This window comes from Perognathus longimembris, chromosome 6 (assembly GCF_023159225.1).
Source record: "Perognathus longimembris pacificus isolate PPM17 chromosome 6, ASM2315922v1, whole genome shotgun sequence".
Taxonomy (NCBI): domain Eukaryota; kingdom Metazoa; phylum Chordata; class Mammalia; order Rodentia; family Heteromyidae; genus Perognathus; species Perognathus longimembris.
The window spans coordinates 14953040-14967656 of NC_063166.1; the positions used below are offsets into that span (position 1 = coordinate 14953040).

General features: G+C 46.7%; 1 protein-coding gene across 5 annotated transcripts in view; it reads left to right on the forward strand.

Annotated features, from left to right (window-relative positions):
• Nucleotides 1-13515, forward strand: part of Gabbr1 (gamma-aminobutyric acid type B receptor subunit 1) — a 33344-nt gene extending 19829 nt beyond the window's left edge. For all 5 annotated transcript variants that reach the window (XM_048348227.1, XM_048348229.1, XM_048348230.1 and 2 more), the window contains 12 exons: nucleotides 1033-1275; nucleotides 1873-1936; nucleotides 3612-3689; nucleotides 5475-5625; nucleotides 6040-6172; nucleotides 7488-7604; nucleotides 7698-7805; nucleotides 8192-8285; nucleotides 8997-9124; nucleotides 9674-9802; nucleotides 9976-10119; nucleotides 10825-13515. In XM_048348227.1, the coding sequence (XP_048204184.1) occupies nucleotides 1033-1275; nucleotides 1873-1936; nucleotides 3612-3689; nucleotides 5475-5625; nucleotides 6040-6172; nucleotides 7488-7604; nucleotides 7698-7805; nucleotides 8192-8285; nucleotides 8997-9124; nucleotides 9674-9802; nucleotides 9976-10119; nucleotides 10825-10998 (1563 nt within the window). In that variant the 3' untranslated portion in view covers nucleotides 10999-13515. The remainder of the gene's footprint in view (nucleotides 1-1032; nucleotides 1276-1872; nucleotides 1937-3611; nucleotides 3690-5474; nucleotides 5626-6039; nucleotides 6173-7487; nucleotides 7605-7697; nucleotides 7806-8191; nucleotides 8286-8996; nucleotides 9125-9673; nucleotides 9803-9975; nucleotides 10120-10824) is intronic.
• The last annotated feature ends 1102 nt before the right edge of the window (nucleotides 13516-14617 follow it).

A 14617-nucleotide genomic window follows, 5' to 3' on the forward strand; every position in this document is an offset into this window, starting at 1 on the left:
TCCAGGCTATTTCTGTTGCATGGGAGTAAATGTGGTCAGAGAATGAGGAGCAAAGATTCATTCTTTCACTCTTTACTCATGTATTCATTCATTTTTTAAGAGTATGTGTTAATTCATTCTAAATCGAAACAGTTATTTATTAGAGTGTCTCCTGAACCGTGAACCGTGCTAAGAAGTCCCTGAGCATTTCCTTGTATGGTTACTGGGAAGTAAGGAAAGAAAGATGTGATGTTTTTGTCCATTGGATGGAAGGCAGTTCCAAGAGGTTAAGTGATTCACTCATGGTTATTACTTTGTTATTGTCCAGTATACAAAGTCAAGTGTTTTGACCTATCTCCTGAGTTAAAAGAACTATCATTCTTTCTTAGCTTTCCTAGAAGAAAGAAGGTTGAGTGTTGAGGGGGGTGTGGTAGGATTGAATAATGAATGAACCTCTAAAGTGTGAAGGATATTTCTGTAGTCTCCAGTTTTCTGAAAACTCCCTAAGAGGCAGAGAACTGAAGTCACTCACACTAGGACTGTAAGAAGTTAGCCTAAAGAAAGGTCTTCCTGTTGACAGGCCAGGAGAGTGAGAAAGGCTGTGGTGTCACCTTTTCTAGGATCTTTCAGATTTGGAGGAGCTGTTAGATCCTGGGGCAACACTGCTGAGAAAGTCTGAAGGTTAGGAGAACATCAACATCACAACTCCTTGTGCATTAACTGTCTCTCTTCCTTTGCTTTGTCTCTACTCTCCTTTGCCATTCATTATGGAGAATGTTTATTCATCACACTTCTCTATTTGTAGTTCTGAGCTAGCAGCTGTACACATTAAGACCATTGGACCCAGCTAATCCCTGCTCTAGTCTAGTAGCTTTCAACCTAAGACAGACACATGCTTCTAGTTAAGAGATTTTTGAATGTACATATGTTCCAGCTGACAACAGAACACAAACCATCGGTTGGAATTGAAGCGATCTGAGCCAGCATTGGAGGATTCCCACCCCCTGCACCCACACACGTTCCAAAGCTTTCCTCTTGTTCTTCCCTCCCCAGACATCCCAGGAGTTTGTGGAGAAACTAACCAAACGACTCAAAAGACACCCTGAGGAAACAGGAGGCTTCCAGGAGGCACCTCTGGCCTATGATGCCATCTGGGCCTTGGCCTTGGCCCTGAACAAGACATCTGGAGGAGGGGGTCGTTCCGGCGTGCGCCTGGAAGACTTCAATTACAACAACCAGACCATTACTGACCAGATCTACCGGGCAATGAACTCCTCATCCTTCGAAGGTGTTTCTGTGAGTTACAGCAACTCTCTTCACGCTCCCCTGTCTTCTACCCACAGAATCAGCCTTGGAGACTCGTTTTCTCTGCAGCCCATTCTGTGCAAGTCATTCTGAGATCAGGAGAGTAGGGATCTCCAAACCAGACAATTCCACAAAAGACTATGGACAAAAAAAAAAAAAAAGTATTTATTTCTTTCAACATTTCCCCTCATTCCTTTTCAAACGAGTCCAAGTGTTTATAGGTCATATGTGAACTGTAGGATTTTCAGAGAGGAAACAACCTTTTAAAGCAAGAAAATGAATGCCCAGAGGGATTTGGTAACTTTGCTCTGGCCACACAGCTGGAAGCCACATCTCTTGGTGCTTTGGGGATTTTTTTTTTTCTTTCCAATTCAAATCTCATGAGTGAAGCTGCTTCTCAAAAGAATAATGTTCCTGGAATCTAGGGTATGGGCATCTGGGGTATGTCCTATATGCAGGCAAATGCCATAAATAGCATTCATTCAGAAGCTCAATTACATCAAAAAGAGAAGGATTCAGATTCCCTGATGTTCTCTTTCATTCCTGCTTTTATCCCCCTGCCTCCCTCCCCATGTTCCCCCCTCTCAGGGCCATGTGGTGTTTGATGCCAGCGGCTCTCGGATGGCGTGGACGCTGATTGAGCAGCTCCAGGGTGAGTGCAGGGCAGGGAGAGGGGGTGGTGTGTGCTGGCTAGAGCTAGACGAGGTCCTGGCTTGGAAGGAGAACAACTAGTCATAGCCAAACTACCCTTGCTGCCCTTTCCTTTTAATTGTATTCATCAAGCTTTTAATAAAAAGAACCAAAAGGCTGAGATCCAGGTGGATTGTTTGCAGTGGTTGCTTTCTTTAAAAGGAACATGCATATTAAAAATCATCTGTGGTTGCCATTTTAGTTTCAGAAATTCCCTTCCTGGAGCTGGGTGAAAGGGTTCAGAGCTGCTGGTGTATCCTTAAAAATGCAAGGAAAGCTACACCTAGGAAACTTTTGTTTTTCTATTGGTGTGTTGGTACTGGGGTTCCAACTCAGGGCTTGAGTGTTGTCCCTTAGCTTTTTCACTCAAGGCTGGCACTGTACCATTTGAGCCAAAGCTTTACTTGTGGCTTTTTGTTGGTGGTTAATCGGAGATAAGAATCTCCTGGCTTTTCCTGCCCAGGATGGCTTCTAGCTTTGATCTTTAAATCTCAGCCTCCCGAGTAGCTTGGGTTATAGGATTATAGGTAATTTAATTTTTCTTTTCTTTTCTTTACCTTGTACCTCAGGGCTTGGGTGCTGTCCCTGAACTTTTGTGCTCAAAGCTAGTGCTCAGCTACTTGAGCCAGAGCTCCACTACCTCCTTTTTGTAGTTAATTGGAGATAAGAGTCTCTTGGACTTTGGTTGCCTGGGTTGGCTTTGAACTGCGATCCTCAGAGCTCAGCCTCCTGAATAGCTACTAGGATTACAGGCATGTACCACCAACACTTGGCTGGAAACATACTGTTTTTTTGTTTTTAAAGGATATATCCATCCAATTATCTTACTATGTAAACTAACATTCCTAATTTATCTGTAGTATGTGTAGCTTAGCTTTGCTAGGTTGTATTTTTCTTATAATTTTGCACAATTAGGTGTTTGCAAAGCATCCCATGCTCAAAGCTCTTGGCTTGGCCAAGAGACCCATTTCCTGGCCTCCTGTGAAAAGCTTCTTTTTCCCCATCTCCCCACTTTCCACATCCCCTCAGCTCTTCTTTGTATACAGGACAAGTGAGAATGGATTTCAGTTATGGTGAGAACCATGTGAGTTGGCATTTGGAAGAAATTATGTTAACTCTTCAGAGTGATTTGAATTTTACTCAGTGGCTCTTTAAGAGGCAAATATTACTTATCCAAGGAATTAGAACCCAAGCCTATGGGCGACAGATTGCTGCAATTAAAATAAAAGCCACTGGAAAATAGATCCTGTGATTCTGTCCATCATGAGTGTGTGAGAGAAATATGGTTAAAGCTTTTGAAATCAGAATCCTAAATTGAGATCCTTGCTGGGAGAGGTGTGAGGCAGCGGAATAGGTGGCAGACGTACTGTGGCGCCTTCCTCAATGAAGAGCTTTAAACACATTAGCTATGCTTATTTATTCAAGTTGCCTAGGGAACCACCTTCTATTGCTTTTAAGTCAAGCTGTGGATTCCAGTGACCTGTGGGTCCTTCCACGGGTCTTTTGAGTTGCTCAGATGAAGGTAATGGTAGATGCAATCATGGAAAGCACTTTTGGGGAAATGGGAAGTAGATGAAGATGCTTAGTTAGAATGGATTTTCACTGATACTTGGCCACTCCTGTTGTCATCTGCTTAGGTGGCAGCTACAAGAAGATTGGCTACTATGACAGCACCAAGGATGATCTTTCCTGGTCCAAAACAGACAAGTGGATTGGTAAGTGCTTCCTTTTGTATTTCCCTTCAATCCTTGTTGAATGATTAAGGAAAATGGGCACACACTTGAATGAGGGTGAGGTACTGGGTATCGTTGGATTGAAATGTGACAGGGAGATGGGCCAGGAACAGAGGTTAAATAAGAGCAAATACATCCTCCAAGGGGGGCGGGGTGAGCTGTGTATTTGGAGAGGGACTAGGCAGTGGGGTGTACTATTTTTAATAGTACACTGCTGGGGTAACTAGGGATTAAAGTCAGGGAGTGGGCAGAGGGCGGGAAATGGAAGCTCCATTTGGCTTTCCAGATGTCCCGGTGCCTTGATATATCTGAACCTGCTACTTCAAGCCTTGCGCTGCCTGCCTCTGACAGAAAAATGGTTGCCTAACTGTAGGAGAGAATGTGAAACCTCCTCTCATTGTCATCTGCTACCATGTGCTTCTTAAAGAGGGAAAGCAAGTGTTTTTTCTTGGTGTACTTAGAGGGATGTATGATGGGAAATGGGAAAGTATTGAAAGTAGACAAAAGGAAGGACCTACTGAGGAAGAAAAGCTCAGTACCTGGAGGCATTGGAGGCAGCTGCCATCTGCTCTGCTCAACAAAACCCAGTCCATTCCCTCTGGCTAGAGGGTTGTTTTTTTTAATCTAACTTAAATTTTTTTTTATGCTCATATTGAGGCTTGAACCCAGGGCCTTGCACTCTTACTTGACTTTTTCACTCAAGGTTGGCACTTGTTAGAGCTATACCTCCACTACCAGCTCTTATTTTTTTGGTTGGTTTATTGGAGTCTTACAGACTTTTCTGCCTGGACTGGCTGTTTTTTTTTTTTTTTTTTCTTTTTTCTTTTGCCAGTTGTGGAGCTTGAACTCAAGGCCTGAGAACTGTCCCTGGCTTCTTTGGCTTAAGGCTAGCTCTCCATCACTTGAGCCACAGCACCACTTCTGGCTTTTTCTATATATGTGGTGCTGAGGAATTGAACTTTCTTGTATAGGAGGCAAGCACTCTACCACTAGGCCATATTCCTAGCCCCTGGACTGGCTTTGAACTGCCATTCTTAGATCTCCTGAGAAGTTAGTACTGTAGATGTGAGCCACCTAATTTTTATAATTTGAATTTAGGACAGTATTCTGTGCTACTATTAATGCTGTGGCCTAAATTCGTTTTTTTTTTTTTTTTTCCCAAACTAGCAAATTGATTTTTTTCTTTTTGGGTGAACTGTGACAAATTTGAATTTCCCCTTAAGAATCTGTAAAACCCTTTTGAGAATTAGTACCCTGCCAAAGTTAAAAGTTTCAGATTAGTTTTGTTTGTGAGTTTGCTTCCCCTAAGGTAAGAAGACCACATGCAGTGCTTAGAGGCCAGTCCCCTTTAGCTTCCTGGTTCTACAAGTGGCTTTTTACAGCTTTTGGTCTGGTGATAAGAGGCCTCTGAAGATTTATTTCTCAGCTATCCCCTTCTTTCCTCTCCCATTTTCCTTTGCTGCGAGAATGACAGCAAAACAGAAGGAACAAACAGTAACAAAACCAGACTACAACTGAGGTGAAATTCTTAGCACGCCCACCATCTTCTCATCTCACTGCTGGTTGCTTTCCAAGGGCCCCAGGCTTGTAGCTTCCAGCTCCCACAACTCCACCCAGTGCAGGGAGAGTCTCATATCCTCAGCCAAACCCTGGACGTCCATTGGCACCATTGCCCCTCACCCCCTTCTGCCCTGTCTCCTAGCCCATCTTCATTCTTCTGTCCTCCTGCCTTTTTCTTTTTCCCTCTTCCTCCCCTGTGCCATGCAGGAGGGGCCCCCCCAGCTGACCAAACCCTGGTCATCAAGACATTCCGCTTCCTGTCACAGAAACTCTTTATCTCCGTCTCAGTTCTCTCCAGCCTGGGCATTGTCCTTGCTGTTGTCTGTCTGTCCTTTAACATCTACAACTCCCATGTCCGGTAAGTTTCTCTTCTGACATGATGGATCCCTGCTCTGTCTGCCTCTCTAAGGTATTGATCAGGTTTCCTGGAGGGACTGAGAATAAAACCTAGAGGCTTCCATTCTGACTTACTGAGAATACAAGGGCAAAACTACCCTTGCTCCAAAACAAACTGGAAAAAGCACAGCAACACAGTCTTGGGCTCTAGAACAACCTGTGTTCTAGGGGGGGCCCTGTGCTGGGGGAAGCCCTCTCTGCTCCATTTCCAGCTCTCTGCCTTGAGCTGACTGTCTTTCATGGCTGTGCTGCCTGCTCCAAGCCTGCTTTCTAAGTGTTGGGGGGTCTTGCTGTTGTATGGCATGTGGAGAGCTGAGGCTTCCAGGAGAAGAAGGGTAATTCTCTCCCTCACCCACCTTCTCCGCCTCTGCCCTAGTTATATCCAGAATTCTCAGCCCAACCTGAACAATCTGACTGCTGTAGGCTGCTCGCTGGCGTTAGCGGCTGTCTTCCCTCTGGGTCTGGATGGTTACCACATCGGGATAAACCAATTCCCTTTCGTCTGCCAGGTGAGGAGGTTGTGGGCACATACTTGCAGAATGTGGCCCGTGCGCTCGCGTTCTCTCTCTCTCTCTCTCTCTCTCTCTCTCTCTCTCTTCTCTCCCCTCCCCCCCTGCCCTTCTGAGGAGTATTTGCCATCATTTGTATTTCTCTTGCCTTTCCTTCTCATGGTATCCCAAGTCCTCCCTTCCTGCACCACCCCTCTGGTCTCTCTGTGTCTCTGTCTCTCTTTTCTAGGTCTCCAGACCTTTTTCATTCTGCAGCTCCCTTGCCATTTCCAAGGTTGCCATGGCATGGCATGCCTTGAAAAGAAAGAGAAGATGAAGGAAGGGGGTCTGCACAAAGAACCCCAGAACAATGGGGGCTTGTCTGTGGTGTAGGGCTTGAGAACCAGAGCCGTGGGCTTCCCGTGGGAGCCTTCACTGGGGATTGGAAGGATGAAGAAGGAATCAAGCCAACAGCAGAGCGAACTGGGAGGAAGGACCACCATCCTACAGGGATGAGGCCCTTTTGTGACTAGATGCTGGAAGTTTCTGGGACTCAGGAAAGTTTGGCTTCAACAGTGCTATTTGAGTGGTTCCCTATTATGCTGTAGGAGACACTCTTCTGTCCATTTGTACTCATTCTTCTGCCCCGTTCCTGTCCTGATCATGCATATAGTAGTACACATGCATGCACACATGCACACACACATGCATGCACACACTCGGCTTGTGAGGAATTATCTCTTCCCAGTGGAGTAACAGTGCAGTAGCGACATCCTATAGTGCTCTAGAAGAGGCACGTGAGTAGGGATCTGTACAAAGTGCTGGGAGAGCAAGAAAGGGAAGCAGCTGGTAGTTGGAGTGTCTGGGTGGCCCTCAGGAAGAAGGTGGTATTAGCATAGTGAAGGATGTGTGAGATTTTTGTCAACTGGGAAAAGAGAGGCAGGGGCAGAGGGCATACCCTGTGGCTAGCAGAGACACAGAAGACTAGGAAAAGCAAGTAGTTGAGTAGAGCTGGAGTCTGGGGTGGGTGAGGGCCTGGGAGTTGAGTGTGGACAGATGGGCATGTCACACCTGGAGGAATTCAGGCTCTAACCTTACTGGATGATTAGCTAGATCACCTTGATATGAGGGATGAGAGGAATTACTGAAGGCAGAAGAGAGCTTGTCCCCAGCCCTACCCCATCCTCCCCTTATACCGTATCCCCTGCTAGCTGTGTTCTGCCTACTTTGTCATCTGTCCTCCACCCACACTCCCTCCTACCCGCCTGCCCATCCTGGCTGCAAGCCCCTCCCACTACCCCACCCTATCCTACCCATATTCTTTCTCCTCTTGCAGGCCCGCCTCTGGCTCTTGGGTTTGGGCTTCAGTCTAGGCTATGGCTCCATGTTTACCAAGATCTGGTGGGTCCACACAGTCTTCACCAAGAAGGAAGAAAAGAAGGAATGGAGGAAGGTGAACTGCTGCTTCTGAATCCAGCCCTTGTTGCTTGACCCCTGGGGCTTCCAGGGCTTTCTCCTGACCTGCCTTCTCTAAATGTTTACTCAGACCTTAGAGCCCTGGAAGCTGTATGCCACAGTGGGCCTGCTGGTGAGCATGGACATCCTAACTCTCGCCATCTGGCAAATTGTGGACCCCTTGCACCGGACCATTGAGGTATTACTTGAAGGGGAGATGATGGGGAGCAGGAAGCCAAGCAGAGCTCACTGGCTGCCAGCGTGCCTGGAGCTGAGTGTGATTTTGAAGGGAAAAGAGAGTCATTTCTGCCTGCTAGTGGGCTCCTCTTTGCCCTTCTTGGAAAGAGCCTCATAGCAAGAGATCTGTCGATTTGTCTGAGGAAAGAAAGTGGTGGGATTCTGGGAAGGATCTGTAGAACTTCCAGGCATCAGGGGTGATGTTCCTAGGCCCAGGGTGGGATTGGCATCAGTATTGGGGGTCTCCTAGGAGAGAGGCAGCAGGGTTGGTGGTCAGGAGCTGGGTGGAGTTGGGAGGGTTGGAAGGGGAGCACAGTTATCTTTCTTGTGATCCTTTTTGTTCCTTAGACTTTTGCCAAGGAAGAACCAAAGGAAGACATTGATGTCTCTATCCTGCCGCAACTGGAACACTGCAGCTCCAGGAAGATGAATACATGGCTTGGTGCGTGGGGTGTGTGTGGGCGAGGAAGGGATGAGGTAGGAGGGACTGTCTAGGACAGTAGGTTTAGAAGGAAAAAGAATTTTCGAGAGCAGTGTCAGAGTTTGTCCACCTGTTTCAGTGTCCCCTTCTGTGTCATTGGAGTCATCATCTCTGAGAGAGGAAAGTTGGTCTGTTTTTTTTTTTTCTTCCTTCTACTGTGAGGTGTTTAGGATCCAAAGTGGAGCTCAGAGAGATCAGTATGAGTGATGCTGTTTGTTTGGCAGCTCCTAGAGAAAGACTGGGATTGTGAGGTCATGAGTTTAGACTCTCTTTAGCATTGTCCACATTGCTCTGATCTATAACCACAAATGATGAATGTTCCTCAGTCTGGAAGAGATGAGACATTGTACATGTCCGATGATGGGCCAATTTGAGCTGTTCAACAGGCCGTTGCCTGACAGACAGCTTCAAATGAGCACCATCTACCACTGTGAGCTATGGCTTTTCTTCTCAGGAAGAAGCAATGAGGGTCTGGGCCACCTAGGTAGAGATGAGGTCATAGGGAGGGGTGTGCTAGGTTCTTAGGGCTGCTTGGTGTGGAGAGCTCTCTTTCCATGGCGAAGCAACAAGAAGCAGCAGTAGGTGAAGGACAAAATAGGTGAAGGATAAAGGCTGGAGGAGGGAGTGTGGAGGGCTTTGTTGCCCCCACGTGACCCTCTTCTGCCATCCTAGGCATTTTCTATGGTTACAAGGGGCTGCTGCTACTGCTGGGAATCTTTCTTGCTTATGAGACCAAGAGCGTGTCTACTGAGAAGATCAATGACCACAGGGCTGTAGGCATGGCCATCTACAATGTGGCGGTAAGCACCCTGGACACATGGCATTAACCTAATAGGTAGTCTAGAGATAGTGGATTAGGAAGCATTAGGAGCTGGGATCAATTTGTGTGGCTGTCATAAAAAGTTAATATCTGCATTCTTAATCATTTCATAGTTTATAAAGTACACACTGTTGTATTCCACCCCCAACCCCCAAATACCCAGTGGAATTAGTATCTCCACTTACAGGTGAAAGAATAAACCCAGGGGGTTTTACATCTCCTATCAGTGGTTCATGGGCTAGAATCTGCATACAGATTTTCTGCCAGGCATCTCCAAGGACTGACTTGAATGTGTGCAGAGAATTCTAGGACTTCCTGCTTTGAGGGGAGGGGTTGAGCTAGAGCTGGAAACTTGTTGGGAGCAATTTATTTAGGGCCTTTCTCAGTGTAGAGATGAGGACAATCCTGAATTTCCGTGAAAAGTTCACCAGGACCCTGTCCTTATCAGTTCTTACCTGGAGAAATAAAACCCCATATTCTGTTTGAGCCTGAAGATCCATATGTCTCCCAATATCTTCCTTCGCTCTAGGTCCTGTGCCTCATCACTGCCCCTGTCACCATGATTCTGTCCAGCCAGCAGGATGCAGCCTTTGCCTTCGCCTCCCTTGCCATCGTGTTCTCCTCCTATATCACCCTGGTTGTGCTCTTTGTGCCCAAGGTGAGGTTCTCGCCCGTCGACTCTGAACCTTGCCCATCTGTCCCTACTTCCACTTCTTGCCCTTGTGTCGTCTATTTGTCCATTTTTTCCCCCATCTCATCCTTCTCTAGTCTTCCACAAGCTGATCTGACACACCCTTATCCGCCATCCTATGCCCAAATATTTTCCCCCAGATGCGCAGGCTGATCACCCGAGGAGAATGGCAGTCAGAAGCTCAGGACACCATGAAGACAGGCTCATCCACCAATAACAACGAGGAAGAGAAATCCCGGCTACTGGAGAAGGAGAATCGTGAACTGGAGAAGATCATTGCTGAGGTGTGTGGGTAGTTACGGGTTGTGGGTGATGATGGGGGTTCCAGGAGGCACTCTCATGGAGGGTGGGTTGTGTCTGAGATACAAGTTCCAGTGTTCATGACTTCTGAAAGGGCTTATAAAACCTTCAAAGGAGTGAGTAGAGGATAGGGAAAGGGGGGAAATGTTGAGCATTAGAGTGGCTCAGCTAAAATTGAGCGTTGGCCTGATGAGGTGGAGGAGGCTATTGATTCAACCCTCCTGAGGCAAGAGGGTGGCTACTGGCCATGGTAGCAATTTGGGGGAGGTAACTGTGAGCCATTAGCTACCAACACTCAAGCAGCTGGATGTTGAGTGGGCCCCAAAGCTAAAGGTGTCTGGGCAGATGTCCACTTGTGTTTACTATGCCCCAGGCTGTTGTTAGGAGTCAGTACAATGCCAAAGAGGGAGATGTTTAAACTAGGTTGACGTAAAACTCTGTGATGGTGGGTGTACTGACTTCCCTGCCCTTCCCCATTTTCTCCTTTTGTTTCCGAATTCTCTCTTCTTGCCCTGATCTTTTCTTCTGTTGGTACCCTGTTATATTCTGTGATTTTTTTCCTTGTTCTTTTCCTGATTCTCCATTTAATTTCTTCTGTTCCATTTGCCCTCTACTCTCTGTTTCTATGCCATTTCTTCCCATCCCTTCCTCCCTGTCTCCTGCTCTCCCAATTGTGTTTCTTCCTCCAGAAAGAAGAGCGTGTCTCTGAACTGCGCCATCAGCTCCAGTCTCGGCAGCAGCTCCGCTCCAGGCGCCACCCCCAGACTCCCCCAGATCCTTCTGGGGGCCTACCCAGGGGTCCCTCAGAACCCCCTGACCGTCTTAGCTGTGATGGGAGTCGAGTCCATTTGCTTTATAAGTGAGGGGGTGTGGAGCCAGTAGGAGAAGGAAAGGGAGTAGAGAGAGGACGGGAAGCTGGGAGGAGGCAGGGGACCCCATCCCCAGCTGGAAAGCACTGCGCTGTCCAATCCCATCTCATGTAAATACGCATCTTTCTGTGAGTCCTGGGGTTATTTGGTTCTCCAATACTCCAGGAAAGTGACTTTTTCTCTTACTCATTCATACAGTTTTGTGTCACTACTTCTAATTTAGTTTGTACCTTGCTGGAAGCTCCTCATGACTCCTCAGCAGCCTGACTGCATCTTCCTCTCCCACAATACACCTCTGTCTAGTTACCACGGCAACCCCTAAGCTCCCCACTGCCTTTGTGCTCTGCTCCAGTCAGCAGGGGTCTCCCCACAAGTGCTCTTTCCACCCCAGCAGGGGCCTCTCCACGTCTGTCCCCATCATCGTCCGTAATCTTCCTCCATCCTGCTTGACCTTCCACACGTCCCCATGTTTTCCTCCTCTTCAATTTTGCTGCTTCTGAAGACCAAGGCTCGCCCACTTCTCGTCTCTGCCCCATGTGTACTCACACGGAGAACTTTGCAGCACACGCGTCTCCTCTCCTGCACATGCCTGCTTTGTTCTCCCGCCCTGAGCTTTCCCAGTGTGCAGTGTGCTCCCTGTGGGCACCCAGAGCGACACGAGTTCTCACAGTCACGGGTGTCCTTGTGTGTTTAGGTAGGTGTGTGTGATTTGTCTAGTGTGTTGAGCTGTATCTTCCCTACTTGCACACAGTCATGTGTAGCTGCGTAGGTTCCTTGTGTGTCAGTGCACACTTTGTCCCTTTGTACCTTAAGATTATTGTATTCTCCAACAGAGCCATATGCATCACCCTGCACATTATTAGGCACTTTCTCCCAACCAAGTCATGTTTGCTGGGGCCATCCATCCACTCTCCTTTCATCACCCGCTCTCCTTATCATCCATTCACCCTCTTTATCGTCATCCATTTTCCTTAATCATGGGCAGTTTCTGCTCAAACTTTCCCTCTCCCTCTTCCTCTTCTGTGCTTACATCCCACCCCCAGTCTATTCTCACCATTATCCTCTCCCAACACCAATGTGCTCTTTCTTTCCTTGTTTTCCTTCCTTCGTCCCTTCCCTCCTTCTCCTTCTCTTCCTTTCTCTCTCTCCTCTCTTTCTAGAATTAAGGGTAAAGAACTAGGGGGCAGGCTTGGGAGCTGCTTCTAGTGGGGAGTGGGTGAGAATCCTTTAAAGGAAGGCATCTCTGACTGCTGGGATGGACAGATGGACCGATGGGGCGGGAGGTGGCGTCCCTTTCACACTGTGCTGTCTCTTGGAGAAGACTCTCCCCCCCAACTCTCAATAAACCAGTGAACAGTGTGACACAGCATCTCACCCTTCACTCTGTGAACAGAGTGGGTCCCAGGCCAAGGAAGGAGGCTCAGCGGGCGCCAAGTTAATGAAAAGGCTTTGGAACTGAGGTGTAGAAAAAGGTGTTTTATCGATCTGTTAAGGACTTAGCAGGGCAAAGTAGGACACGATTCAGGCCGAGATTAGTAAGTGATGCCATTGGTGATTAAAAGTATGGGCTCTGAAGTCAGACTGCTGGAACATCAGAATGCAGAAAAGTTCCCTAATGTCTACTCTCTATTTCCATGTTTGTGAAGATGAGAGTATGAACGATGACATTACCCATACATTGCAGCACTGGGTGAATGAGGGGACTCCATGAATCACACATTCAGTACCTAGGACAAGCTTGGTATAGACCAGGTAATGTTAGCACTGTCACTATTGATTAGCAGGTTACATGACAGCAGTCAGCATGCATTGGGAGCCTGGGGCCAGCAGCTGAACAAATGTGAGGACACAGGTCCCAGCAAATCAGAACAAAAGAAGAACGATGACTGATGGAGGTGTTGAATAAAAGCCCACTGAGCGCTCCCTACCTCAAAAATCTTCCTCTAAGGAACCTTGAACATTTGAGGAAGAACTTTTGACCCAAATGAAAGAAAGCAGCTGGGCTGGGAGCTTTAAAAAGGCTGCAATCCTAGCTACTTAGCAAGTGGGGATTGGGAATCCTGGTTTGAGACTGGTCTGGACCACAGACAGATTTCCTTATGAAGAAGTTCACAAGACTCCATCTCATCCAGTGGCTAGGCAAAGTAGTGCATGCCCTTGTCACCCCAGTGACAAATAGGATTGCCATCTAGGCTGGCATGGTTATATAACAGCCCCGTATCTTGAACCAATGCAGAAACAGGCCGGAATGGATCAAGTAAGTAGATCACCTGCCCAGTAAGTCCAAGATCCTGAGTTCAAACCCCAGTACTTCCAGGAGGGGAAACAGTTTTGAATGGCCAAGGGATACGAAAAAGAACACCAACAACAATGACAACAACAACAACAACAAACTCAACTGCCTGGGATTTTTACTATTGTGTGTCCTTTTGGAAATGTGCTTTTGCTCAGCTTTTCACTTTGGCACTGGGTTTTTGAAATATAATTTTATTGTTATTACTAAAGCATTGTACAGAGAGGTTATCATTCCATAATCAGGTAATGAGTATATTTCCTTTTTGGACAATGTGACCCCTTCCCTCACTTTTCCCAAAGTTTCTGCTACCCATGCCTCCTGCCCACAAATTGCATAGTTTATTTTCTACATCATTTATATATATATATTTAAATTTATTTATTAATTGAACACAAATTTTTTGACAAGGTGTTGTGCAAAAAGGGTACAGTTACATAGTAGGGCAGTGTGTACATTTCTTGTGATATCTTACACCCTGTTTTTCTTTCCCTTCCCTAGGTCAGGTAGACATATATACAATACCCAATGTACCAAGAACATATACAGTAGCCACGTGGCCAAGCCCAAGAAAATTCGCCTAGGGCTTTAAATGTAATGTTGATATTAGACAATATGTCAACAGTAGTCTTATATGAACGTACATACATAGCTTTTGAGCTATTGTATTCCACTGAGAGGTCAATTTTTGACCTTTATATGTTGAGTAGTAGTTTGGTTTTAGTTACATACTGTTGGGTCGCTGCCCCAATCTTGTGGGAAATACCATTTGATAAGCAGTTTTTGGTTTCACAGACCTGGTCTCTACTGTCTCTCCGTCTTTTTTTTTTTTTTTTGCCAGTCCTGGGCCTTGGACTCAGGGCCTGAGCACTGTCCCTGGCTTCCTTTTGCTCAAGGCTAGCACTCTGCCACTTGAGCCACAGTGCCACTTCTGGCCGTTTTCTGTATATGTGGTGCTGGGGAATCGAACCCAGGGCCTCATGTATACGAGGCATGCTCTCTTGCCACTAGGCCATATCCCCAGCCCCCGTCACCCTTTCTTAACAGTCATATATCAGGGAGATCATGCCCCTTTGTTTTCTGTGTTCTAGGCTTGTCTCGCTCAACATTATTTGTTCAAGTTCTGACCATTTCCCTGCGAATAACAATATTTCACCATTCCTAATCACTATGTATTCCATTGTGTATAGGTACTATATTTTTTGGATCCATTCATCTGTGGAGGGGCATCTGGGTTGTTTCCATATTTTGGCTATTGTGAATTGTGCTGAGATAAACATGGAAGTACAAATGTCTTTTTGATATCTTGGGACCTGCTGT